This window comes from Larus michahellis, chromosome 1 (assembly GCF_964199755.1).
Source record: "Larus michahellis chromosome 1, bLarMic1.1, whole genome shotgun sequence".
NCBI lineage: Eukaryota > Metazoa > Chordata > Aves > Charadriiformes > Laridae > Larus > Larus michahellis.
This window is the reverse complement of record NC_133896.1, coordinates 125,129,372-125,157,052: the sequence shown is the minus strand read 5'-3', so window position 1 is coordinate 125,157,052 and position 27,681 is coordinate 125,129,372. Positions and strand designations below refer to the sequence as shown.

Genomic DNA, 27,681 nt, shown 5'->3' with positions numbered 1-27,681 from the left:
GGTTACCTTGCCACAAAAAGATATAGTAGGGTGGTTTCACATGATTTGTTCTAATATACCTAGTATTGACTCTTGTTTGTCAGCCTGGCTAGCTGTGAGCATATTTTATTTCTTTCTTTTTAGGCAGACATTTGACTGCTCTGGAATGCCCTTGCCACCTTCTTTTGCTGCCTCTTGAAGATAAGATCTTCTGGTGACCTTTTCCAGCCTTCCTATACTTCAACATCTAGCAGCGCAGAAGTTGGGCAGCCAGATCTCCAAGCACCTTAAATGTGAATTTTATTTAGGTCTAGCCCTTTTGAAAGCACTTAAGTAATGGAAATTCTCTTAGATGAGCTCTTTCCATGTTCCATCATGAGCTCTCACTCTGTTGCTGCTGTTTGTTGAATTAATTCTCGAATCACAGTGCAAGTAGAAGGTGTACAATCCACTTCTTGCTTAAACTCCACTGCCAACTAAGCGCAAGTTGGGTTTTGTCTAAATCATTTAGTTTTACAACTTTTGCCATCTTCTCAATAAAATGGTAGTTTGAATGGCAATGTATCATCAGTGGAATAAAATACCTATTGTGCTGCTTGGAACTAAGTAAGTTGTGCACACCTCCAGAAGACAAAGCATCCAAGGCTTTTGTTCTCCAAATCCCTCAACTGCAGCAGAGCTCCTTGAGAGCGTGGCAGTCTCTCCAGGCTGATCCGCTCACAGCTGAAGTCCCGAATCAAAGCAAGGAACAAGTTAGGATGATAGCCACGAGAAGGGGGTCAGATAGAGGTGTCTTGTTGGGTCACACAGGTGGCCTAAGGGCTTGTCTCTAGACACAGCTATTTCTTATTCCTGACTTATTTAAACAGAGATGTTCTCATTCAGAATGAGCAATTGTTTCACTTAATCCAGAGTAAATTAAGCAGGAACAAGTCCATGTGGAATAAAGCCCTGAGAACAGACTTAATGTCCCATGTCTTTTGAAAGTAATTAAATGTCTCTATGGATTCTTTTTAAATGGCGCTTTGCAAAGACAAGGCTGACTACTGCTATTATCCCAGCTTTAAAACACATTGTCCTCTATCTCTTGCCTAACACGCCAGATTAAATGATCATACACTAACGGCCTAGAACAACCAACCCGAGTCCAATACTCAGTACAACAAACACGAGCTTTATTAACCTTTAGACACGCGATAGGTGTGAAGGTCCTGATGCCCATGGGAGTAGCCTCTTTGCTGCCAGGTTGCTCGCCCGGGGCTGCGGGCTCCCTCCTCCCAGCTGCAGCTGTGACCTCTCCTCGGTCACCGAGTTAAACCTCTTCTCTTCATCCTGCGGTACCTGCGAATTAGATCCGCAAAAGGATTCAGGCACTGAAATCCGCCGCAGGGATCATCAAAGCTTCGAATCCCGGGGGCGACCAATAAAAAAACCAAAAACAACAAAAAAAAACAACTAAAAAAACACCAGAGATGCATCAATAGGGTTTCCCAGAGCCTTAAAAATGGTCGCTTTGGAGCGTGTCTGGACAGATGGACAGACACAACCTGCAAGTGGGATGGCCCGAGCCTGGGGACACACGGGTGAAGGGGTTTGTCCTCCTTTGCCGGAGGGACGCAGCCCCTGCCTTGAAGAAAAAGAAGGAATGCAGTCGCCGGTGCTAATTATTTAATAGCTTAATTGTCGCAGCTCGACAGCGTGCGCTGAGGGGAGGGGGGGCGAGGGGGACACTGCCCTTTATAGGTGTCCCAAGCGTTGTCCCTTCCCCGGGGACATCCCGCCTCCCTCCGCAAGGACCGAGGAGGGCGCTACGAGCCGGGAGCCCGGCCGGGATGACGGGTCCAGCCCAGGAAGTGACGCCACTCCCCCCCCCCCCCCGTCACACCTGACTCACCTGGACGGGCGGTGACGGTAGCGGTGCCGGGTGGCGGCGGCGGCGGCGACCGAGAAGGAACAGCAGCGGTGGCGGCGGCAGGAGCATCATCATCATCACCACCATCATCATGTCCCGGGAGCCCGGCTCGCCCTGGGGGGCCATGGGACTCCTGAAAACTTTCGAGGAGAGCGAATTCGGCAGCTGGGAGAAGATCGGCTCGGGGGGGTTCGGGCAGGTGTACAAGGTGCGGCACCTCCACTGGAAGACCTGGCTCGCCATCAAGTGCTCGCCCAGCCTGCATGTGGATGAGAAGTAAGGGTGGTTGGTGGTGGTGGTGGGGTGGGAAGCATTTTATCCCATGGGAGAGACCTCTCTCCGGGCAGCCTGGAGCCCTCGGTTGCCCCGCGGCTCCCCGGCTGCGCGTACGCGCAGCCGGGGAGCCGCGGGGCAACCGAGGGCTCCCCCTTAGTAGCCCTACTTAACCACCAGCGACAACGGGAACGAAGGTTCTCACCAAACGCCGGGCAATTAAATATTCCCTAAGTGGCCTTTGCCACACTTCAAGCCAAGAGCAGCCTTTTTCCTTCCGTCGTACCCCTCCTTCCAAGGTGTCATTTGGCCGCACGGGCTGCGGCATGGGTCTTGCTTGATTCCCCGGGAGCCATCCAGGGAAAAGCATTCAGCCCTGCCCCTGGTCGCGCGTGTATCGGCTTGCACCGAAGCGTTAACGCCTGCCGCGGCTCCAAAGGTCGCGGAAGGCAGCGCCGGATGGGAGGTTGCAGGAGTGGGAATGCCGGATGGGATCCCCGGGGGCTTCTGGGGATCAGTCATCTCCATACCTTGCAGAAACCCTATAGCCTGCATTTTGCATTTGCAGACGCGTTAGTCGCGACTCCCGTGGGGCAGATGCTGGTGGGGCAAGTGGGGGGCGTTGGGGTGCGGGTGCCGCAGCCGCGGGCGTTCCGCCTTTCAGGAGCGGGTGCTGAAAGGAGACGTGCTGGGAAATAACGTTCTCCAGCTTCAGTTCAGGGCCGGCGCTTCTCCCTGCCTCTGCCCAGGGTGCGTCCTCACTGGGTGGTCCAGTGAGGAGCCGTCTTGCGTGTGGCAGGTAAAGATACTGCATGGTGAGAGCCTCCTCCGGCTCCCCTGCCATCTGTAACCAGCTGTGGCCTGTGGTGGAGGATGGTCAGCTACGCTGTGCTCGTGCCTGACACTCGTCTGCGTGTGGTGGGGCCGATCGAGCACAGCTCGCCTTCCCAAGGAGAGGAAGGCTGGCAGAGGCGTCTTCAGAAGCATCCTTCTGTTTTGAGGGACAGTAGTGATTTCCCAGCAGGTCGGCCTCTGCGCGGAGGGAGGTGAAATGTGGCCAAGTCGGGTTCATGCAGCTTTTCCAGCTCCATCTTGGTCTCTGGGATCTCTGCCAGCTCACGAGCTGATTCTGCAGTTCGTTTTTTTTTTGAGAAGTGGGTTGGTTCGGTCACAAAAGGTTTCCCTTGTTGCCATTCCTGCAGGAGGAGGGAGACAGACGTTTGTGAGCCCATCTTCTGCAAGATTACTAGGGCAGTGGGGCATCTTGCCCATTATCTGAATTGCTGACTTTGGCTTATATAGCATAGTAAATAAAATAAAAGCGATCCTTGTTTAAAAGGGGAGAGGGAGAGTTTAATATATGCGTAGGGTAACTGTGCTGTCTGTGGGTGACACAGAAAAGACCTCAAAGTTGCCGAGGGTGTTTTATTGGGTTAACCTGCGAGCCCTCCTGCCATTAAAACTTCAAAGTAGACTTTAGACTTGCTGCTTATTGAGGCCTAATAAAAATTGCATTGTAGCTGACTGATTTTGCAGTTAAAATTAAAACAACTCTTAAAAATAAGCTGGAACACTTGTTATACTCTTCGTTTGCAGAGTGCATTTAGAAGTTTACTCAAAAGTGAATTTTCAGTCAGAGAAGAAGGATGCTGCCACCTATTGTAATGTGAACAATTAATTTTGAGAGTTTCTACCAAATCTCTATATTAATATCTTCAATGAGCAATAGAGAACTGCCTGTCCCTCCGTGGCTGTGAGGACCGTACAAACATGCAGTGCAGTACACAAAAATGCGTTCGGAATTTGGGAACTTTGAGGGCGTGGGGCTCTTGCAGCTCCTGGTTCATTTTGACGATCCAATCCTCGAAACACTAATTTATTTCTTTTACTGCAGAATTTGTGTTTCAAGTGCTTAAGGGGAGCATTAATTAGAAGTTGGAGGGTCTCTGGCCATTGAAATGGCTGTTTCTGCAAAATAAAAGCTAAGCTGAATTTGTACATGCTTCTCCTTTGGTTCTTAGGCTGCTCTACCAAACCCCTTTCAGTAGCTGATAACGCTGCCCTCCCCCCCCGCTCCCCCCCCAAAAAAAAAAAAGACTTTTCACCCGAAACTTTTCTAAATTGTGCCATTCCAATGGTGGGGTGGGGGGCACAGACAAAATAAACCACTACCTTTTTAGTTTGCAGGTTGGAACAAGCCTGTGTAATTAGATTGTTAATCCAGGATATTAACTTGACTAGCCGTTTCTTGGAACTCTGTGAAGCGGCAGAGTTAGTGGCATCAGAAACATTAACTGAAAAACACAGAGGTGCTTTTTTTATTATTTATTTATTTGGTACCACATTAAAACCCTGTTTGTAATGGCTTGGTGGTAGTAGTACTCTGTATACAGTCTCTCTTACTGTGTTTCTGCAGACAGTAAGAGATTTGAAGTAATTCCCTTGGCAATTATCGCAGCATAGAGCCAAGTGGCCTCAAGCAGAAGAAAAACTGAATGTACAGCCAGAAGTGTTTTTTACCTTTAAGCCCAAGCCCTCTCAGGCGATCAAGCCAAATTCCATTCCTAACACCTTATTTGCTCCCACTTTCTGTCTCCTGAGATCACATTTCCCGCATGTGACTCAAGATGCTCTCAAGATTGCTATGAGGACAGGCTGAGAGAGTTGGGCTTGTTCAGCCTGGAGAAGAGAAGGCTCCAGGGAGACCTTATAGCAGCCTTCCAGTACCTGAAGGGGGCCTACAGGAGAGATGGGGAGGGACTCTCTATCAGGGAGTGTAGCGATAGGACGGGGGCTAAACTGAAAGAGGGGAGATTTAGATTAGATATTAGGAAGAAATTCTTTCCTGTGAGGGTGGTGAGACACTGGAACAGGTTGCCCAGAGAAGCTGTGGATGCCCCATCCCTGGCAGTGTTCAAGGCCAGGCTGGATGGGGCTTTGAGCAACCTGGTCTGGTGGGAGGTGTCCCTGCCCATGGCAGGGACTAGATGGTTGGAACTAGGTGATTTTTAAGGTCCTTTCGAACCCAAACCATTCTATGATTGTATAAGATGGGGAGGTTCAGTGTAAGCCTGAATAAAAGAGAGTGTGAGCCAGAAAGGTGGAGGAGCCTCTCCCCCAGGACTTGCGGCGGAGAGCAGCAAGTCTTTTCTCTTTACTCTCGTTGGCCAGAATGTAAGTATGGTCTGGAGAAAAAGGGTGGTGAGCTCAGAGAGCAACCTGGAAGCCTTTGTGGATTTCTTATAGCTGAACGTAAACGTGCAGGCTCCAATGAGTATGAACGATGTAACGGTTCCCAGAGAGGTTCTTCAGGGCTCTTCTCTGGTGGGGGTGACTACAGGGTGTGGAGGTGGAAAGGTCTGCCTTCTTGATTGGGGAAAAAAAAAAAGAGCAAAGCCCTACATGTCCCTCTGCAGGACCTGGATTTAGGAGTGGAGTGGAATTTAGAAATTCATGAGGTTTTAGAAATGCCTTGCTGTTAGCGGATGCTGCATTTATTTAGGTGACGAAGGTGAATGAATGTCTGTTCTGGCGGTCCCTGGATGTGTAGGTAGAACTTAATAACTCAACTTGTGCCCCTTAAAGCGTAGGGGCGAGCCTAGCTGTCTGAGTTAACCTGTCATCCCCTTGTACCGGGGCTGTGCAGCAGAGGTCTGTTAGCAGGGCTGAGATCTGTGTTAACCTGAAAGAAGGGATTTTTCTTCCTTTTTTTTTTTTTTTTTTTTTCTTTCCTTTTCCCCAAACATATTCTGCCCTGGCCATGCAGTGGTTTTTCTTTTCTTCTCTTACTCACATTCTTCTCTCAGGACCAGCAGCGTGAAGGTCATTAAAGAGGTACCCTGCAGAGCAGAGGTCACGGTATGCTCTTAAACATCTGCCGTGGTGCAGACGAAAGAGCCCCTGAAAGAATTACGGGGTGTTGTATTTTTGTGGACCCCATCTTTCAGCGCCTGCAGCTTGCAAAGAGGTGACTGGCGTTCCCCGCTGGAGAGCAGCGTGGCTGTGCAGGGCTGGGAGAAAGAAGCCTGGCTGCTCTCTGTCTGGAGGTGGTTCACAGAAACAGCCCCATTACAGCTTTTCGGGGCTTTTTGATTTTTCTCTGGAGCACCTTTAAACTGCTCTGTCTCAGACTCCATTAAGGAAATGTGGTGGTAGTGGTGGGGGAATATAAAGCTGCAAGGACTGCCTTGTGAGTTTAAAGTTGTGCTTTTATAACACAGTGTTATCTTTAGGGCATAAAGATTGGATACATGCAAATGTGGATATAGTCGTAATTCTTGCTGTTCTTGTGGCAGGGTTTGTGGTACAAGGGTTGGGCCCTGGGGAGTGAGGCGGTGGGCAGGAGTAAGGCCCTTGTCTCTCCAGGAGAATCCAAAGAATGTGGCCTTATCCGTTCGGGGTCTGACTTTGAGCAGAAGCAGGCAGCTGTTTTGGGGATGTCGGAGGTCCCTCGTTCATGTAATGCTCCTGATTGCTTTGAAAATGGGAGATCTGTCATTGACTTCTCTGACAAAGATGCTGTTTGGCACTGAACCCAGTGCTAGATCTCTTGCTGCGAATGCCCCCGTCCCCTAATACTATTACGGGGGAAAGTGTACGCACCCCATGATTTACATGAGCTCGGCTGCCCTGTGTGTGAGCTTTTTCTTTTCCTTTTTTACTTTTTATAACTATAATGTTAGGATATATTAGTGGAGGGGAAGGGGAATGGAGCCAAGGTGCTCAGGGAAGATAATTCTGACTCTTTAATCGTGTAGGTGTTAAATAAGAAGCTATTATAACAGAGGCTAGTCTCATGCCTCTTGACTGAGAAACGTCCTAAGGAGCTTTTCTTTTCCCCCACTTAGGAGGGAGGTGTTTCCTGGTGATAGTGCCGCGGAGTAGTTTCGAAGCACTAGGAGTAACTGAGCAGCAGCCCCCCCATCCCAGCGCATACTTTGATCTGTTAAACGTGAAGGTGAAGGATACCTACAGCATCCTTTGTCGCAGCTTTACCACTTGCGCGTTGAGGTGATGGGCGCACTGGGAACACCCAAGGCTGTGCTGAGTTGCCAGCAGCGCCCTGCGCTGAGGGGAAAGGGAAGGGAAAGACCTTTCATCTTTGCCTGATGCAGGAGATCTTGCTTTAACGACCTGTTTGTGTTAATACGATTAATGCAAGTGCACTCTGGCACTTGGCTAATGACCGAGTTGCATTTTGTCCCTCTCTATTTCTTTTGTCTTTTTTCCTTTTCTGGTTTCTAAAGGTATTTGAAAACCGACATGTCTCCCTGGCTGTACCAGGTGGCTGGCTGATTGAGTTTTGAATGCTCTGGGTATGGGAAGATGCTAAAGGTGGCAATTGTTGTGTGTGGGTTTTATTAAACAGGCAAATTAGATAAAGGGCCCTTGCCTGTTAATTAGTCAGTTAATTCACTCAACTAACTGGGTCTGGTCCAAGCAGAAAGGGAGCTTTTTTTTTTTTTTTAAAAAAAAAAAAAATTTGTTGAAACTAGAACTTCTCTCTTCATTGGGGAAAATGCCCCATTTCCAGCAGCTGATGCCTGTCATTTTGATGATGCTCTCTGAGGCTGTTGTCAGCCCGGGAACCCCATCCCCGGAGTCTAGTGGTTCTTGTTAGGCTGTAGCTGTTGCTGGGTTCTTGCCTTGCCTTGGAGGGCTCAGACAGGTACTTTACATCCCTGACTCCAGAGCTCAGCCCGCCGAAGCCTGGTGAATTATGCTGGCTATGCATGTGGCTTGGGGGCAAGGAGTTGGTTGCATTATTCATAGGCGCTCCCTTCCAGCGTGCCAAAGAGCAAACTGGGTACTTGTCTACAAAGGCAATTATTTCACAAGAAAGTTGCTGTAGGGAGCAGCAGGAGCCAACATGGTTAATAGAAATTATTTCCCTTATCTTTTTTTTTTTTTCCTGCCAGTGTGTATGTCCCTCTTAAACCATTTTTCAGCCTAATCTTGCCTCTGAAATAGGTCTGCTGCTTCTTGCTGGGCTAGACTCGCCCCCAGCATGAAATGTTAACTGCATCGGGTTATTGCAGGCTGCTGCAGCTGGTGAGGAACAGGCAGCAGACGCGTTCCCAACCTTGTCTGGGCAAACATCAACGCTGCGCTTCCCGCAGCCGGTGAAGCAGAGCGGAAGGGGATGGGGCCACAGGAGTGTCCTGATGCACAGGAGTCTAAGGGCTCAATGATGGCTCCCAAAATTGCTCCCACGTGGGAGTGCTGAGGGTCCCTTGCAAGCCATGTTTCATGTGGGTGGTGTGTGGTGTCCCCTGGGTCATTCGGGCATCGGCGAGGGGGACACGCAGGAAGGGGAGACTTTACTGCACTAAGGTTGGACTTGGCTTTTCTCTTTTTAGAAATGGAGAGTGCTTCTAGCTGGCCTTGTATTTTAAAAATAGTAAGAAGTTTGATTGAGCTGATAGCTCTGCCATGGCAGAGGCTTCCCTGGTGGTGACTGGCATCACTTCTTAGTGGCATAGGGCACAAACTGAGACTGGGTCAGGATCGGTCCTCAGGTGTTCTCCAGCTCTCGGGAACTGGCAGAAGGGGCAGGCGACAGAGCTTTCTGCCTTGCCAGGCTACGAGCATCTTTCTTCTCATCACTTGTGGCAGCCACTGTGAACGTGCTTGCTGAGCTTTATATTTAAACCCTGATGTCTTCCAGAAAGGCTGGTCAACTCAAAACGCCTGGGTGGGTAGGAGAGTGTCAAATCAATGTGTTGGGTTTTTTTTCTTTTAAAGTAGGACTCTCTGTTTACCAGGTGTCTGTGTTAAAACTTTGTCGTATTACTTCGGGTACTGTTCTCCATTAAATAGTGTACACGCCTTGGGTACATTACAAGGTCGTGTAATAAGAGAGGTTCTGTTCAGGAAATATTATCTATCTGACCTCCCTCTGTCCTCTTTTGTGAACCGGTGGGTGGCAGCAACGGAGATGCATCAGTACCCCTGGCCCAAAGCTGCTCTGGGTACTGCCCATCATCACTAGTAATGTAGCTTTTGACGGAATGAAGGTTTTTTCCACCCATCAGGTGTGGCTCCTCTGTGGGGGCACAGTCGGCCAAGGGAGAGGACCTTTGTTTCCTCTTGCGAACGCGACTCCCGGCAGGTTGGCCGTGTGCGAGGTGCAGAAGGAGGGCATGGCAATTAAGGGTCTTGACCTGTGAGGCTGCAGCTTGGCCTGAGTAACGCTTCGTGCTCTCTGGGGTCAGGCTGGAGTGACCCGTAAACAACCCGGGGGTGCTCATTACACGTGCTGGCGCTGGGACTGTTACATCACCGAAAATGGCATGCTGGGAGTTTTCGGCATCCGCTGGAGCTGAGTGAGCATGGTATTGGAGTTGCTAAGCCTGGGTTTTTGAGGACGAGGAGGCTCTTGCTGGGTCCCCCCAGCCGCAGCGGGCAGCTTGCTCCCCTGCATGGTGGGTCCTGGGGGTTCCTCTCCCAAGGCCGGGGTCTGCGCACCGGCAGCCTGCGCCGGGCAGGGCGGCTGAAGCAATGCCATCCCTGCTCGCTCCTGATTAACACAGCCTTATGACTCACAAAAAGTTAATGACTTTAGCCCAAGGAGTTACAGCGGTGGTAAATCTGGGCACCGCATGTATCGTCCTCGTTCTGAACAGCACAGCATAAACATCAAAGCGGGGGGGACGGGCTTTACGCTGGGGATATTTGCGCCACCGAAGTGTGCAACTCGTCTGTGGCTCAGCAGCTGTGAGCTGCCTGCCATTAGAAGTGTAAAACAAAGTTAGCAACTGTGGAAATACGCCTGGAGTACAGGCTGATGAGATGTAGCGTGGTCATGAAAGCGATGATCATGAAGCGCGGTGTTCAGTTTCATAAGAAACTTTTTGTGCACATTTTGGGGGGGAAGAAACAGCTACTCCATCCTTCACCGTCTGTTCTCTTCCACCCAGGGAGCGCATGGAGTTACTGGAAGAAGCCAGGAAGATGGAAATGGCAAAGTTTCGCTACATCCTTCCTGTTTATGGCATCTGTAAAGAACCTGTTGGCTTGGTCATGGAATACATGGAAACGGGGTCTCTAGAAAAACTCCTGGCTTCAGAACCTCTGCCCTGGGAATTGCGCTTCCGAATCATCCATGAGACAGCTGTGGGGATGAACTTCCTGCACTGCATGTCCCCTCCACTGCTCCACCTGGACCTCAAGCCTGCAAACATCCTGCTTGATGCCCACTACCATGTCAAGGTACGCATTGGGCACTCTATACCAGGGACCCACTTTTGGATATTCCTGCGTGGCTCCTGCCAAACTCAGAGGCCTGAGAGAAACCAGCAGCATTCCTTTTGAATTAGAAAAACGCCCAGCAACCCAGCCTCTCCAATCCCCAAACTTGCCTACCTGATTTACGCATCATTTTGTTACAACTTCTATTGAGGCTGAGTTAGGGAGCTTGTGAGAACTCTCTTGAAATTTTAGGAGGGTGCTAGTGTAGTGGACTCTGGTTTTGATACCTAATGGGCCCTGCTATAAATTTCCTCGCAGTAGGATCATGAGGCAGATGAGAACAGCGAGAGAAAAGTGGTGTGAACCTCTAAATCATCTATGCCACCTCCACAGCTTCAGTGGTAACCTTGTTCTGTCTAGGTGTTTCTGGCTTTGTACGCTCCACTAAATACCCAAATCTCATTTACAGCTGGAGTCCAGAGAAGCCTTCCTGGAGGCAACTCATTTTCTTCTTTCATTTACTCAGAGCACATACAGTGAAGAAGTATCTCTGTCCTGACTGCTTGTGCATACCAGAGGTCACTTAAGGAAATTTTTGTGGCTGTATCAGCATGAAATTCTTTTCGTTATCCATTTCCAGAGTAAGCTAGCAAAACTTGTTGGCCTTCTCTGTTGGAGGTTCTGTTTTGACAGCTGGACTAAGGCGGTTGTGCTTGCTTTCTGATCCTTTCTTTTGGAGAAGAAAGGGACTAACATACGTATTTTTCCCAATTTTTTATTTTTTTTTCCAAATCAATGGCCGAACTCTTCACCTTAGAACTGCAGGCTTAATCATCCCGGCTGGCTGATATAACTCAGTACAAGTGGTCCTAGATTGTAATTGGTGCCATCATCCATCTGCTTCATTTTCCTGTCCCCCTCAAACTGGCCAAATAGCTTTGGCCTGTACCATTCTAAAAACGACGTTTTCATGAGATGAAAACACCTCTCCTGATGTCAGGAAAGGGTTGGAGCCGTAAGAGGTGTGTGCCTCTAATGCAGTCACACCTGTGACGGTCTCAGCTTTTTTACTAGGCCTCTTAGTGGTTCACTTCTTAGAAGGAATTTCTGGAATAAGAGGCATCTATGGCGGTCCATGGTATCATGACCGGAACATCAGGGTTTGAACTGTTAAAAGTATATTCTTACATGTTGGTGCTGAGAGGCCGTCGCTAAGTATTTATTTACCTAAAGTTTGTGCTGGCTTGCATAACTTCTTAAATTCCTAATTCTTGACTCATCCATGAGCCAAGATATGAAGGCTGTATTTTTCTCACTGTTTCAGGAGGTTGAAATGCTGCCTGATATTCTGCCTACTGTGCAGCCTACGTTGGGTGGTGATGTAATACAAGGGGCAAAGTGCAAAATGTTCAAAAAGGAGAATGTTTCTGGTGAGGTCACTGTTGACATGACTAAACTGTTGCTACTTGCTCTGTAGATGAAACACATGAAGGTCTTCAGACCCTTGCCGTTAAGTTCAGAAAAGGAGGGTCTAATCCAAACCTTTTTCCAGCCAGCAGTCTTTTACATCTGCAGGCGTCTTGGAGGAAACCCCTCCAAGCAGCAAAGCAGACATAGGAACCTATATGCAAAATAAGAGATGTACATATTCTGTGAGGTGCCTTCACTTTAAAAATGTGGCCCCAAACCTTCTTTTTGTGTGATGTGAAGCTTGTAATTAAATGTCAGACCCTGCAGCTTGATTGAATATGCTTGATTTTCTTGCTGGAAGGCTAATAGAGCTGTTGATTGAAGTGTTTTTACTTTTTAAATGTCAGTGTTAATTTAGTAGGTGACCTGGCCCTAATAGAATCCTAAGGTGAGTGAAGAGATGTTACAGACTGCAAAAGAAGAGTTTGGAGGTAGGGAGGACTTTTATAAACTGTTTGCCCTTGAGCCAGGAAACAGACAGTTCTTCCAGTGGAGCGCATTAGAAATGCTTCTGTGCCGTATTGCTAGTTAAATGGAAACACACCCTTCTTCTTTTACGAGCACACCACTTACTGTAAAAACCCCAAGTGAGGATGATGACTAAGGCAGCAGTGTTGTACAGAACTTATCATCAAGTGGGTGCCTCCATATCATAAAGCCGTCTCCCGCGCATTACATAAGTGTGTGCCGAATTTTGTTCTTGGGAGGATAATTAAGAGGATGGGATCAGCCCGAGCACTGAGCGGGGATATTAGATAGACAGATATTAACTTTCCAAAGGCATGTTGGGGATTCCTTGGTGATTTTAAATATATGTCTATAATATGTACAATGCAAGGTAAGGCTTTGCTGGTTTTTGGAGGATGGACGCATGCATGCGTGCCTCCTCCCTGGCGAGGGGTGGTGGTGGAGCTCACTATTGACAAGAGCCTCAGCTGGGAGCTCCCTTCCCCTCCGTGTCCTGCTCCATCATGGTTGCCTTAGGCAGTGTGGTTTCCTTGGGAGGATTATTTCATACCCAGACAGGCTTTGCTAGCCAGGATCAGCATGCATTTGTTTTTTCTTTAATTTCAACCTGCCGCTTCTATTTGTACCAACAAGATCCCTCCCTCCCCATTCTCCAGTGTTCCATTGATGCAGCCTTCCGATACTTAATGGGCTGCTTAACATCTAGTTTTTGCTTAACTGGACCGTGTCTTATGAGCCTGTTCTGCAGCTCTCCTGTCCTCTGTAAGAATTCTGGATCTCTCCCCTGAGCTCCCTGAGATGTGACAATTGCTGGCGGGGAGCTGCTGCTGGGGAGGCAATGCCGCGTTAGTTTGCTCATTCCCTGCTCCGATGTGATCTCTCTCCAGGGCCCTCAGTAGGAGAATACACACAAACACACACACACACTCATGCCGTGCCGTGCAGTAATCTCGTACCCTAACTTGTTGCCAGCTACCGTGCCCGCCATGCTCTCTCTGTTCTTGCTTCCCAGGTTTCTTATCTTCCAAATCTCATAGTTAAGAGTGTTACTTTTTGTTCAGGTATTTAAAATGAAGTCAACCTGCAACTTAATACTTTCGGGCAAAAGCATTATTTGTAAGTTCTTGTTTCTTTTTCTATCCAGCCTGGGTTTTGCTGCTCCTCATCTCATCGTATATATGTATATATACGCACACACTCATGTAGATACGTGTGGGCATACACGCAGGGGTAAATCCCACCAGTTACTTTTCATCTCCCAGATTTTGTTTGTAAGGAACTTGAAGCAGGCTGAGCTGGTCTCAGCTGTGCACTGCTTTGAGCTCACTGTAGTTGCTTTTATATTTCCCCCTGCCCCAGGGCTCCAATTTAAACCAGCGTCAAGAGTGAAGTTTGCTGCTGTGTTGTTCTGTGCTGACGGTCTTACTGAACATAGACAGGTTTCCCCCTGTGGTCTTCACCTTTATTTGCTTCGGCTGAAGAAGGGGCCGCAAAATTTCTGCGTGTGGAGTTAGGAGCCTAGTTACAGGGCAAATTCGTGTATCAGAAAGCTTCTTAATGTAGGTCGTTAACTGTAGGTCAAAGTAATACCCAGAGGCCAGGCTGGTAAAGAGCGGTTGTCTCACTTTATTAGCCTAGCTGATGTAGTTAACACAGCCACTTCTTTTTATCAGCTGCAAATGCTCTCCTGTTATTAGAAATGAGAAGAGGCTTTGTTGTTTTGGGTGTCCCTGCTCCCTCTTTCCCACCCCTCCTGATCAAGGTTTCCATGTCGGGCTGTTGTTAGGTGGCTCTTTAATCCCAACCAACAAAGCTGGTTTTCACCTTGATCAGTTCTCTAATTGATCTAATTGTGGTGGCACAGGGGAGGGAACAAGACCATCCCTGTCACAGTAATGTAGATTTATGATGGATTAAAATGGATGTTTGGCCGTGGCTTTGGTTTCTGCTGCTTCTGAAGAGAGCACTGCAAACATCACACCTGAAACAGGTTTTGAGGATTTGAAGTTTCAGGGCAGGCTGGAAAAGGATGGCAGTACAGTCTGTTTCAGAAAGACTTCTTTTAGCGCCTAACAACTGAAGTGTGTTCATAAACACTGAAGTAAAGACATATGTTTGAGGTGCGGATGCTGGTCTGTCTACTCTTGGAATGAATTTTTATTCCTAATTTTTAGTAGTCAAAATCTGTGCCCTATGTAAGTCTCTTAAAAATTTCTAGCATTTCTTAGAGAACAAAATTGAAACAACCAGCATTTCCCTCTATCCCCAGAAAAACAAACAAAGAAGGCCAGCACCCCCCATGCCCCAAACACCCAAAAACCCTGCAGACAAATGTGGTGGCATTCTCAATATCCAAGTGCACAGAGACTTTGGACAGAGACAAATACTGGATATGCCAGCAGTGATTAAAAATTAATCTGATGGCTTTATTACCTATTTGATGAAGAAAACCTTTAGGTGAACTCTGTCCCCGAGTCCATTGTAGTGGGTTCTTGAGTCTTATTTGCAGAAAAATGACATGCAGTGTCAGAAGCCGAGCGCACGCTTCAGGATGGCCTGTCGGGAATCATCAGTGAAAGCACCTTCCAAGTGCTAATTTTATTCCTGGGAGCTAGATCCCTGCAGTGTTTGGGAATAGTTTGGGAACTTTAGTAACCATTGTAGTTAAGTGAGCATATCTACTATTAAAAAAAACCAAAACCAACCAAACAAATAGGAAAAAAAAAAAACCAACCAAAACCCAAACATCACCCCGCTCCCCCCCCAAAAAAACCCCAACATCCCAAACCACCAAAACCCCTCCAGAAAATAACTTGACAAGCTCAAGCATTTAAAACTTTGCAAGTGAGCGTTTCGAGTTTTTTTACAAACTGGATTTGAAACATCCACAAATGACAGAAGCAGAGAAAGAGCTGTGTGCGTAGCATACTCCATTTAAAACAAACAAAAAAAGAAAAAAAAAATCTTTAGTTCATGGAATCTCTCAGTAAAGTGAAGTGTTGCTGGGAAGTGAGCAGGAAAACACGTACAGCTCCCCTCCCCAGCTGCCGCTCACGTGTGTGTTCTCATGCAGACATTTTCAGAGCAGAGATGGCGCGAGCTGTCTGAACACGAACAATCCCACTGTCTGCGTGGGCTTTGGCCAATGTTTTTTTTTGTTGTTGTTTTGTTGTGTTTTTTTTTTCTCTTCTTCCTACCTCTTCACCGCCTGTTTTGCATGAAGCAGTCTGTCGCCTCCGTGTCTCCGCTTAACTCTTGCTGATATTGGGTGTGCTTTTGAAGCATGGTGGGATCCGCCTGAAATAACTGATGTGAGGAGTGAGATTAGGGGTTCTGTGGGATCGTGGGGCAGGGCAGATGCCGGGGTGGGCTGCCAGGGCTAGTGGGGATGCGGAGGAAGAAGCGGCGAGGGTTGCTCCGCTTTCACTACCTTCACCAGCCAAGGGTGCCTTGTATTGCAGAACCAGGTACCTGGCAAGCAATTTAAAGGCAAAATAGGTACGTTAAATGGCCGCGTCTTCCACCCACTGCACAGTTCCCACTGGTGTTTAAAGAAACTGCATGACTAAATACGCTGTGCAGTGTGGAAAATTTACCCCAAAGGAACTAATAAAAGCCACAAAAGCTGTCTGCAGAATCTTACTATTTTGTTGCAGCCTGGAAGATAACAACTCTTCAATTTCCACTGCTTTCTGCAGAATTTGGTATGATTGAAGCCCTGCTCTACAGATGAATTTCCTCTTAATTGGTATAAAACCAAGTCCTTCATAGTAGGTAGGGGCGGGTTCACGAGGTGAAGTCCTTGCTAGCCTGGGGAGAGGGGTATATTACGGACCTTTGCTGTTTCTTGGTTTAAAGAGACTGAGACCTTTTCTGTCTGGCGTGCTTAGACTCCTGTCTTAGCCCCTAGCCTTAGATTCCCGCAACGTAGCTGGTGCCTCTTAACGCAGGAGTGTCGCTGTGCTGTCTGCATTTCATCTTTATTTCTTAACTTAGGCAGTAGGAAACCCGGTATTGTTTAGACAAAGAGGAAGGTGTATTACTTTAATTATGCCTGCATGCCATATGGATTTCTTGAGGTGTATACAAGCCTCTGCTCCACGTTAATCAAAGGATAGCAGCGCCTCGCCGGGTCGGATCTGTTCAGACTTGCAGCAGTTGGTGCTGCGTTTATTAACCTGACACCACGGGCTTGTGCGATGTTGGGGTTGTGCTTTTGTTCTCCCGTGGAGTGCTAAGTGCCCCAGAGTCCTGCAGCACTTCCTGGGGCGGTTGATTCAGCTCTTCCCAGGGCTAAGCTGGCTTGCGAACCTGGTTTTCTTGAATCCTTACTGCTTTCCTGGATTCCAACGCTCGGCTTGCTGAGGAGGCCAGCAATCCCCTTCCGAGAGTGTAGCCCTACAAGCACAAGAAACTATTCCTCCCGATGACTTCGCTTTTTTCCTTCCCCCCCTCTCTGTTATTCTTCTTTTCAAGTCATTCCCACATTACCCTACAGATTTAAGATACAGGTGGACAACAGGTCAAATATACCTGTGTGCTAAAGTACAGGCCTTGTACGGCTCCTGAGAATGCCTCTGTCGAGTGCTTTGTGCCTGGGAGAAGTTCTTCTTGAAGCTGGCGTTGGTCGCTTTGTTTGGTTTACGGCAAAGGGAGATTCCTAGCATTTGAAGACCGATGGCTGTGTAGCCTGCCTGTTCTCCAGGAGGCCGAAGCTGGCAGCAGTTTTCTCCCTTTCCAGTAACGGGTGCATGTTACGACTGGCTTTGTGGTATCTTTAGGCAGAAACTTCTGAAAGGGTAAAGTTGGAGCCTATTTAAAAAGGGAAGAAAAACAAAAAAGCTTTTTTTAATTATGCTTGTTGTTTTGAGGGAGAACTTTCTCAAAGAAGCTGTGAAGATCAAAAGGGGAATGAGTCATTGAAAAACCTGAGTATTTATTAGATAAAAAGAATATATAAGTCGGGGGGGCGGGGAGGAAATCTTATCTAACATGTAGACAAAAATCAGTGGGCTGAGTTGTCCAAAAAGACTTGACTTTTCTTGAAATTTCCACTTAGCATAATAGACATTTTTGAGCAGTGGGAAATAAGTGAGACAAAGGAAATTCCTTGCCTATCTGTTTGCTTGATGATTGGTATGCCTTTGAGAGCAAATGAATGCATATTTGTTTGACACTTCAAATTAAAGTGGAGGTGTGTTTTCCTTTTTATAAACTTGCTGTCACTTGTTTAGTTCATTTCAGCTGTGTTCACTGCGTCACTGCACCAACTTGCCATATCTCCTCGTTGCCAAAAAGAATTCCCTGTGTGGGTTTTTGATGTGTGTGTGTGTGTGTGTGTTTTGGTTTGGGTTTTTTGTGTATTTTTCTTTAAAAAAAAAAAACAAAACTAAAAACACACAAACAAAAAAACCCAAACAAACAACAAACTTTTTGTGTCTCTGGTGTTGGGCTTCGTCCTTGTTGGTATGGTCACTGTAACAGCGATATCTGAAAGAGCAATTCTCTTGCACTCACTGCAGAGCTCATGGTCTGAAAACAGGTGCTCAGAACACTTAAACGTAACATACAATGGGAGGTTACGCAGGGAAAGGGGGTGGCAGGACCAATAATTACATTAAAGTGTAGTTTGCGCTAGCTAAATTTGACTAGTTTCAAATTACAATAGATTGTCTGACTGTTTGTTGTGTTTGCCATGTAATGGGGTGACATGCTGCTGCTTGCAAAAAACTGCTTATACTTTATTTTTTTTGCTTAACCATAAAGCATTACCATAGCGTAATTCTTCCAGAGATGGTTTCTTACCTTAGTATTTCTGAACGGCAGCTCACTATATTTTGGTGGGTCATCCTGTTACCTCTGTCGTTCTCTACAGAAAATTTTTTTGTTAACACCTCCAAAGTCTAATGGTAGTGTGAACTTTTCTTCCCCTCTTCCTCCTCCGTTTTTTGCAGATTTCTGACTTTGGACTTGCAAAGTGCAATGGCTTGTCCCATTCCCATGACATCAGCATGGACGGTTTGTGTGGCACAATTGCGTACCTTCCTCCAGAGCGCATCAAAGAGAAAAACAGGTGTTTTGACACCAAACATGATGTGTACAGGTCAGTTAACTATGAAAACACTTAGAAGCTCTTTAAGTAATGCTGTAAAATGAGCCCTCTTTCTGGTTCTAAAACCTAATGGAGCATGAAAACCCTAAATCTAGTTTGAGCCTCATCTTGCGAAGGGTCATGTTTGCTTCGCTTTTTGCAATGTCTTTATAGTGTAGAGGCCTTTTAACGAACTGCAGCCGATCCTGGGTCTTGAGCATTATCATTCCAAGTAACACTTATAAATAAGTAACTGGCATGTGAGGCAGCCTGCCCACCTTTAATTTCCCCATCAAAAGGTACATCCTGACCTACTTTTCGAGTCTGTGACAAAATTCTTAGCTATCTTCAGTGGATTTCATCACTAGGTCTCTGTTTCTTCTTTCATGGTAAGGTTATTAGGAAAAGGAAATCATAGCTGTAGATTAAAAGACGTGTCATATTCTCAATGGAATGTATTTCTTTAAAGATGTCTTGCAGGGTAGAAGTATTAAATAAAATCCACAGTAACGCTTTGCTGCTCTCTGATTTTGTCAGTGTTGGTGTGGAGTAGTTGGTAAATATTACCAAGAACTCAGCAGCCTCCAGCAGGTCCCCGTGTTCACTGCCTCAGGTTCCTCCCTGCAAAAACTAGACTTTCAAATCATGGGTCTCGGCTGCATCTTGCTGTGTGTGTTCATCAGCTGAGTTAGATGCAGAAGTGAAGGACAGGGAAAGAGAATTTAGGAAAATAAATCATACTTCTGTGAGTTTTTTGGCACTTTTGTTATTTGTTTGGGTTATGTATTATTTTTTTTTAAAGCTTTTCTAGAAATAATTTTTTTTGCCTTTATTTGTAGCTTTTCCATTGTGGTTTGGGGAGTTCTTACACAGAAGAAGCCTTTTGCAGGTAAGTTTGATGTTTTGTGGGTTGTGTTGGAATTTTTTCCTTTCTCCCATTGTTGAGCACGCTTCCTGCCCCACCAGCCCCAGATTACAGGCATGTCCTCCAAATTCCTAGTCTTGTGTGGCAGATGCTTTTAAGCTCGGAAATTCTGATCACGAATGTTAAGTGCTTCTTTGTCCTACATCATGAAAGCAGAACCCATATTGCTGCAGGGGGCCCTAGTTGCACCTTTTTGCTCCTGCCGGAGTTTGCTGCACGGGCCCAGAGGAGCGTGTGGTCTGCGCAGGCTTCTGGCGCGTTTGCAGCCAACGAGGAGCAGCGCAGAGCAAAGCCAAGTGGGAGTCGACTGTGCTGTTTTCAGAAACAGCTTCCCTATAGAGAGGTTCTGTAGTTTATTTGTAGATTGTAGGTACTGATTTGTTCCTTAAAAAAAAAAAAAAAAAAAAAGCAGTCTGCGAGAATGAGCCTTGTTCCACCCCACAGTAAATGTACTGATCAACAGGCAGCTATTTATTCTTTATGGCTTTTCCTGGGTGTATGACTAGCCCATGTATAGCAAACATGTTTGAACACGTTCCAGTCTACTATTAATTTTTCTCCAAGCGAGAGATCCCGTTTAGCTCAATGGTTGACTTCAGAGTCAGGAGCCACATTACTGCCACTGCTTGATTTGTGTGCTTCCTTCACCTGTGTGAAAAGTTCAGGTACCTGGTCTAACTACAAGCTGTGGTTCAGTTCTCTTACAGCAGATATGGAAATCCAGAGAGAGGTCGCAAAGAACTGTTTGAGTTTTTTTTCCTTGGTTCTGTGTCTCTTGTGGGTGGAAAAAGAACACAGTCACTTACTGGCAATTGTTTTTAACTGATAAACGGGAAGTAGGTGTTACTGCATTGACAAAGGTATTATGGGAGAGTAAGAGCAACTTCTCTTTTTTCCCTGTTGATAAAAGAAGAAAGCACTGTAAATCTAGAAAAAAAGGCATGAAAACAAAGTTTCAGCCTAAATACACCGTTAATGTTCTTAGACAAAAGAGAAATCTTCCTTTTGCTGGGAGATCTTTAATTTGTGTGCTTTTGCTTTACAGAGGAAAACAACATTTTACATATTATGGTAAAAGTAGTTAAAGGCCACCGCCCAGAGCTACCTGCTGTTTCCAAATCCAGGCCTCAGTCATGTAATAACTTGATCAAACTGATGCAAAAATGTTGGCAAGATGATCCTGGTGAACGGCCAACATTTCAAGGTAAGATTTCCTCGTAACTTGGCTGCCCATTTATTCTTCTATGAGTCACGTTATTGCTCAGGACTCTCTTAATCCTTGGGGTAAATGCTGTGAACCTCAGTGACAGAATAAATAGAGCACATTGTATGGTAGAGACAATGATACAGGCCAGTTATTCATCTGGGGAGGAAGAGATTATCTGGGGACAAGTCTGACCATGACGGTGCTATGTAAACACATCAGGAATAAGGACAGTACTGAACCAGTTGATCCATTTAGCCAGAAATTATGTTCATTTCTGACTGTGTGTATGAGGGCATATACCGAGCTGGAGTTGTTGCGGCTTTCACCATACCAAAGCGTTGAAGGTGCTTGGCACTCGCTGTTGTATGCTGAGAAATTGAATTGTTTTCTTGTAACAAAACAATTTGTATGGTCATTTTTCTGCCAATAAAAGGCAACCCTGGTGAAAGGCTTGAACTCACCCAATGCACCTGTTATGAATTCAAAGGTGCAGAAGGATGTAGCAAGTGCTATCTCCAGGTAGCTTCATTTAGCATTAATTAATGGGAGATATTTGCCTCTTCCTTCTCCCCCCGGCCAAACAAGGTATGGGGACTGATGGGAACAGGGATCCCATCTTTTTAAAAACATATGTCGTTAAGTCTGCCAGCAGTAGGCTGGTTCCCATTTCACAGTCCTGCAGCGTAGACACCACATAACGTCAGTCTGGTCTGAATGTGAAAATGAATTGTTGAGTCAACCCTATGCACTCTTTGCTTAGCTACACACTTGTACCTCCTGATGAGGTGCTAGATGGAATAGTCAAAATTGGAGTTTTTCTCCCACAGTATCTCAAAGCTGTTAATCTCTAATGATAGATAAAGGCAGCAGGGCATCTCAGGAAAGTCTCCTATTAAAAAAAAAAAAAAAAAAAAAAAAGCCAAAAAACCAAAACACCACCTTCTCTTGCTTTCTTCAAAGAAATCACTTCAGAAACAGAGGCCCTTTGTGAGAAACCAGAAGATGAAACAAGAGAGATGATAACTCAGGACCTGGACACCAAGAATTCCCCAGAGCAGCAGCCTGAGGTATTTTCTCTTTCCGTCTCTTGTTCAAGTGCAGTAGGTTTTGCAAGGAACAGGTTCCTCTGTGACCTGTAACTCCGCAAGCAACCTTCTCTTTGCCGCTTTTGAGCACCTTCTTGCCTGATAGAAGTGGGTCTTGGTGAAGGACTGGAATGCAAAAGTGACAGCAGATGCATGGGCCATCTCAAGAAAACCTCAGCGCAGGACTAAGTGCAAGTGGATCTCAGCCTGCTGAGGGAGAGCAGGACAGTTAGGAAATAAAGGCTGGGACCATGTGGGTGTGACTGATCTTAAAAAATGCTGTAGACAGAAGAGCCGTGTGGCTTTAGTGTCTGTGCGAGTACTGATGAAAGTTGCCCTCCTGCATCTGAAAATTTTCAGTGGCCTTATTCATAGGCTCATTTAATACAAACAGTGCTTAAAGGCTACCTGCAAACAAACAATCTTACGTTTCTTCTTGTGGTGTCTCATGCTCAGTTTTCTTTACTGACCTTTCTAAAATGCTTGCGTGCTTCTCTTGAAGGGGATGTCTGCGTTATCCCAGCCGAAACAGGAGCCTGCTTTACCGTCAGTTAAGGATTACAGTCTCTCAGAGTTGTTGTCCCAGCTGGATTCAGGGATTTCACAGACTATGGAAGGCCCTGAGGATCTCAGCCGCAGCTCTTCTGAGTCCAAACTTGCCTCCAGTGACAAGCGGCTTTCGGGAGTTTCATCTGTAGATTCAGCTTTCTCATCCAGAGGCTCCCTTTCCCTTTCCTTTGAAAGGGAGAGTTCAGGTAATGGTCAGGGTTTTTTTTGTTGTTGTTTATTTTTATAGTTGTTTGGACTGGGGCATGGGAGTCAATGAGTTGGAGAGTAGTCACACAAAGAATAACATTCTGGAAATCACTGTTAGCCTTGCTTTCTCTTCCTGTCAGCACTACAAATTTGTTTACTGGAGGTAGTTATTTAAAAAAAAAATTAAATGAGGTGGTTCCCAAACATAATAAATCTCATTTACTTTTGAAAAGAAGTGACCTGAATTCCCACCAAAGCAATTGCAGAATCAGTCATGTAAAGTTGGTTGGAAGTGAGGTCACCTAGTCCAGCATCTTGCTCGAAGTGGGACTAAAGCCAATGCCTGGTCAGGTCACCTGAGTTTGTGGCGTTTTCAGTTATACTAAGCCTGACTCTGAGCACCGCTTTTTTTTTTCTTCTTTTTTTTTTTCTTCTTTTTTTTTTTCTTCTTTTTTTTTTTCTTCTTTTTTTTTTTCTTCTTTTTTTTTTTCTTCTTTTTTTTTTTTCTTCTTTTTTTTTTTCTTCTTTTTTTTTTTTCTTCTTTTTTTTTTTTCTTCTTTTTTTTTTTCTTCTTTTTTTTTTCTTTTCTTCGGGTTTTTTTTCTTCGGGTTTTTTTTCTTCGGGTTTTTTTTCTTCGGGTTTTTTTTGAGAAGACTCAAGCCACCTTCTCAGCAGCCCCATCAACACTGTAATAAAGACCCTCACTGTTGCGCACACACCTCTCCCTTTTGAATCCCATGCTGCAAAAACCAGGCGTCTGTTTTCCAGTTAGGCAAACAATGATTAGCGCAGGGAGGTCAACCACAGCATCCTTACATCTTCTTTTCACAGGAAACAGAATAAGAGTAAGTGGGGCTCCAAATCTGACCTGAAATTGTTCTGAAACCACTGCAGGAGGCGGAGGGGGGGGGTTCTTTGCAGTCAAGCCATTGCTGAAGCCACCAGATACATTAACAATGGCCAAGTAAGCTTTGACAGGTATCAGAATTGCGATGGTGTCTTTTTCATAGAATCGTAGAATAGTTTGGGTTGGAAGGGACCTTTAAAGGTCACCTAGTCCACCCCCCCTGCAATGAGCAGGGACATCTTCAACTAGATCAGGTTGCTCAGAGCCCCATCCAGCCTGACCTTGAATGTTCCCAGGGATGGGGCATCTACCACCTCTCTGGGCAACCTGTTCCAGTGTTTTGCCATTCTCATTGTAAAAAAACTTCTTCCTTATATCCATCTAGATATTGGTACTACAGACATACAGAAGAGAAAGCTAACGGAGGCCATTTTATCTGGAGATACCAGCAAGCTGATGAAGATCCTCCAGCCTCAAGATGTTGATATTGTTTTAGATGGGAACTCCAGTCTTTTGCACTTGGCTGTTGAAGCTTGTCAAGAAGAATGTGTCAAATGGCTTCTCCTGTACAATGCTAACCCTAACCTCACCAACAAGAAGGGATCCACCCCTCTTCACATAGCCATTGAGAAGAAAGTTAAAAGCATTGTGGAGCTGATAATGGCTAGGAAAATCAATGTTAATGCCAAAGATGAGGATCAATGGACTGCTCTTCACTTTGCTGCCCAAAACGGGGATGATTTCAGCACCAAAATGCTGCTTGATAAGAACGCATCCTTAAATGAGATAGATTTTGAAGGCAGAGCCCCCATCCACATAGCCTGTCAGTATGGCCAAGAGAATATTGTGCGGATCCTGCTGAGAAGAGGCGTTAATGTGAACATCAAAGGAAAGGATGACTGGGTGCCACTGCACTATGCTGCCTGGCAAGGTCATCTCCCCATTGTAAAGCTTCTGGCCAAACAGCGGGGTGCAAACGTGAATGTGCAGACCGTGGATGGAAGGACCTCGCTACACTTGGCTGCTCAACGAGGGCACTACCGTGTCGCTCGCCTTCTCATAGACCTGGAGACAGATGTCAACATACGGAATGCGCTCTTGCAGACTGCTCTCCACATAGCTGCTGAAACTGGCCACACAAGCACGTCGAGGCTGCTCCTTAAACATGGTGCAGACATTGAGGCAGCCACAGCAGAAGGATACACCGCTCTGCACTTGGCATCTCGCAGCGGCCATTTAGCAACAACGAAGTTGCTGATAGATGAAAGGGCCAGTGTTCTAGCCAGAGGCCCTTTAAATAGGACAGCGTTACATCTTGCTGCAGAAAACGGGCACTCTGAAGTAGTAGAAGAACTTGTCAGTTCAGAGAATATCAATGTTTTTGACAGCGAAGGGTGGACAGCTCTTCATCTGGCTGCACGAGGAGGGCACACAAAAACAGTTGAGGTTCTTCTGAAGCATGGGGCGCACACTGACATGCAAAGACCCACATGTCAGACCCTGCTACAGCTCCCTCAGCAGAGCAGTAACAGCTCGGTTACTGTGTTGTTAAGTGACACTTAAACAAAAGGTATAGAACTTGCTACCTTTCTGTGTGGTGCGAGAAGGCTGCTGGAGCTTGACTCATGAGGGCCTTCTCCAGTTGTGCAGTGCTCATCAGCGGTGTCAGCTGATGGACTGAGGTGCAACCAGCAGAAGCTACTTGCATTTGAGTGTGCGAGTGAGAGCGCACATGGACTAAGGCCAGATGTAAGGCTAAGAGCTGGAGTCTGCTATGCCGTGGTTTTAGCAGTCATTCTGCATGTGCCTGCCCTGTCTGTGTATTGACATTCCTCTTCCAAGGATGTTGTGAGAGAAGGATGCAACTTGTGAGTTTCTTCCTGCTTTTTTTTTTTTTTTTTTTAATGTGCCAAACTAATTTAAGAACTAACATTTTGCTTTTTTTATTTTCCTGCCCAGCCAAAAAAAAAAAAGGATGGCATAGATTCCTGATTTATTGTAGTGATCTATATTTTAGGCTGAAAGCCTCCAGCGTGAAATAAACACAACACAAATCTGCTTGAAATTAAAATAAGAGATGAGGAAAGGGCTATTAAGAATATAGTTATTCGCTATTCACATTTCAGGGTCAGAAGTTACTCTGTTTAACAGAGACATTGATTACAGATTTCCCTGTACTCGAAATCGATGAGGCAGACTTACTAACAAGGTAGGATCCCGAAAATACATAAGCAGAAATACAAGCTTAACACTGGTATCTTCATATACAGTACCACCTTGTATGTATTCTAATATCAGTAACTGATCTAGGTGCTTAGTGGTTTGTCTTAAATTAAAATGTCAAAAGCTAAAATTCATACTGGACTGTAACTGGATGGTATATTCTAACACCATTATACCAATTTGCAAAACAATGTTTGGAGGGGCTGATGACTAGATTGATATACTGTGTATATAGTATTTCTACCTGTTGTATGCTTTTTTTCTACTGAAGAAAATAGATTGCTTAGAGTGGGTATGTTTTAATACACCTTTTATTTTCACTCTTTTCAAAGTTCAAATGTGATGTGTTATTAATAAAAGATTGTGTTCCATCTCTGTCTGTATTTTTGTAGTTGTTAAAGCAACAGAAACCCCACTGCCCAGCAGCAGCACACAGCTGTAATATGTTTAATGATGTTGAAGCCCAAACTGTTGACATGTAAGGCTGTCCTCAGATTTACATTCCACTTAGCTTTCATACAGAAGGTAAGGAGCTTGAATGAATTGGAGGTGTTAATTATAGCATAAATTCATAGTCTAAAACCCCACATAACCTAGTCTTCAGGTGCATAACACATTGCTGTACAACTGGGATGCTTTGCTTTTATGCTGTAGCTGGTGGGCTGCTGCCCACACAAGTACCTCGCCTCTCCTTGGTGGTGGTGTGTTCCTACCACGTGTGCCATGGAGCAAGCAGCAGTGTCATGCTTTGTTCCCACCTCCCCTGACAAGAAAGCTGCTCCTGCTCCAGACCTTTTTTGCACATACCTGATGGCAGTGATATGAATGCCAGTGCTACCTCAGTATCTGATTTTAGGAGGCAAAGTGCTCCTGTTGGAATCTAGCCCCATGAAAGTCAATACTTTCTCAAAAAGCAAAAACCAGCCTCCTGTTATTGGAGATGGTAGTGGCTGAGGGCGATAACGAAAGGAGAATGGGTGCTTGCAGAGGGCGCAGGAAACCTGCTGCTGTTTGATGCTGTTCCTGGCTCCAAGTACCTGCTTGCAACTCCCCTAGTTCAAGTTCTTGAATTTCAAGACAGTTCATTGACTGCCTAATGAAACTGTATTAAAGAACAGATGGCGAAGCCATGTTCATGCCAATATACAGAGGTTACAAAGCAATATACGGCTTACCGGAGCATGGCAGTCACAGCAAGCTTCCTAAAAGTGCTGACACTGAAACTTCTCATTAAACAACCAAAACTGTAATTTTCTTGCTGCTTCCTTCAACTTCTTTTGAGACCAATAAGGTTGTCATGTTTCATTAAGCAGGACTTAATCAGCCTCTCTTTATAGCAAATTCAACCACAGACCACTTTTAGTCTCTCAAGTCCTGTGCCACGGTGATTAAACACTTGGCCTAGCCTAGCACACACCATACCCTTCTATTTCAAAGTCCTCCAAACAGTAAGATTTGAGGTACTTTAATTCCAGTGGTATTTGCCTGAACTGCAAAAGAGCTGTAAGACTAAGTACCAGCAGTCTTGCACCTCCTAATAAAGGTGGTGCATGCCAGCTAGGCAAGGGGAAAGTACACTTATAAAATGCTTTTAAAACAGCTCAAGCACTGCTTCGCCAGTACATTCCTTCAGTGCCTAATAATAATAGCACATTAGCTTCTAATTAAACATGAGGCCACACTCATGAGTCTTGATTTTCCATGCCATCTTTCACAATACCAGGCACCAGCTATGCATTACATAGAAGGTAATGCAGCTGCTGCTGGAAAAAAAAAAACAAAACAGCAAAGGGATTGCAATGACATGCTGCCAGTACTGGAGTGGGTATTTGTCCCTGTGAACCAGCCTTCCTTGGGGGCAGGAGGGGTGAATGGGGGTGCTAAATTAGCACTAATGCAGCAATTACAAATTATTGTTTTGTGAAGGTCTCCTGCAGGTGACTTTCCTGGTCATATGTGCCCTCCTCTGACTTAGCTGAAGTCCTAATTGGGCTGCTGACCTAAAGCTTACAGGCATTTCTTTGCCTCTTTCCAATCTTAGCCATGTTCTTTAAAAAATTGCCCCCAAAATACACAGAACCATCTAATGGCAATATCAGGCTTTGTTACTACTTACCTATCAAAAAAACCCAAAACCCTCTACCAAATGAAAAAAAGAAATCCCCAGACGCAACAGTAAATGAACACTCGCTATCCTTTGACTTCTTTTCCCCAGCTGAGTTGGCAGGTTGAACTCAGCTGCCCCAAGTCTGAAA

At 45.8% G+C, this 27,681-nt stretch overlaps 1 protein-coding gene across 1 annotated transcript; it reads left to right on the top strand.

Annotated features, from left to right (window-relative positions):
• The first annotated feature begins 1,929 nt into the window (after positions 1-1,929).
• Positions 1,930-25,723, top strand: RIPK4 (receptor interacting serine/threonine kinase 4). Its single transcript, XM_074572868.1, has 8 exons — positions 1,930-2,167; positions 10,084-10,375; positions 18,247-18,395; positions 19,223-19,272; positions 20,354-20,512; positions 21,476-21,615; positions 22,136-22,361; positions 23,589-25,723. The coding sequence occupies exons 1-8, from the start codon at positions 1,983-1,985 to the stop codon at positions 24,764-24,766; spliced, it is 2,379 nt and encodes a 792-aa protein (XP_074428969.1). The 5' UTR covers positions 1,930-1,982; the 3' UTR covers positions 24,767-25,723.
• Positions 25,724-27,681: the final 1,958 nt, after the last annotated feature.

Excerpts from the sequence above, each read along its gene's own strand:
- RIPK4 (XM_074572868.1), top strand. The coding sequence starts at position 1,983 with ATGTCCCGGGAGCCCGGCTCGCCCTGGGGGGCCATGGGACTCCTGAAA. Across the intron at positions 10,376-18,246 it reads ATGCCCACTACCATGTCAAG|ATTTCTGACTTTGGACTTGC; the intron begins GTACGCATTGGG and ends CGTTTTTTGCAG. Across the intron at positions 21,616-22,135 it reads CCGTCTCTTGTTCAAGTGCA|CCTGCTTTACCGTCAGTTAA; the intron begins GTAGGTTTTGCA and ends CCGAAACAGGAG.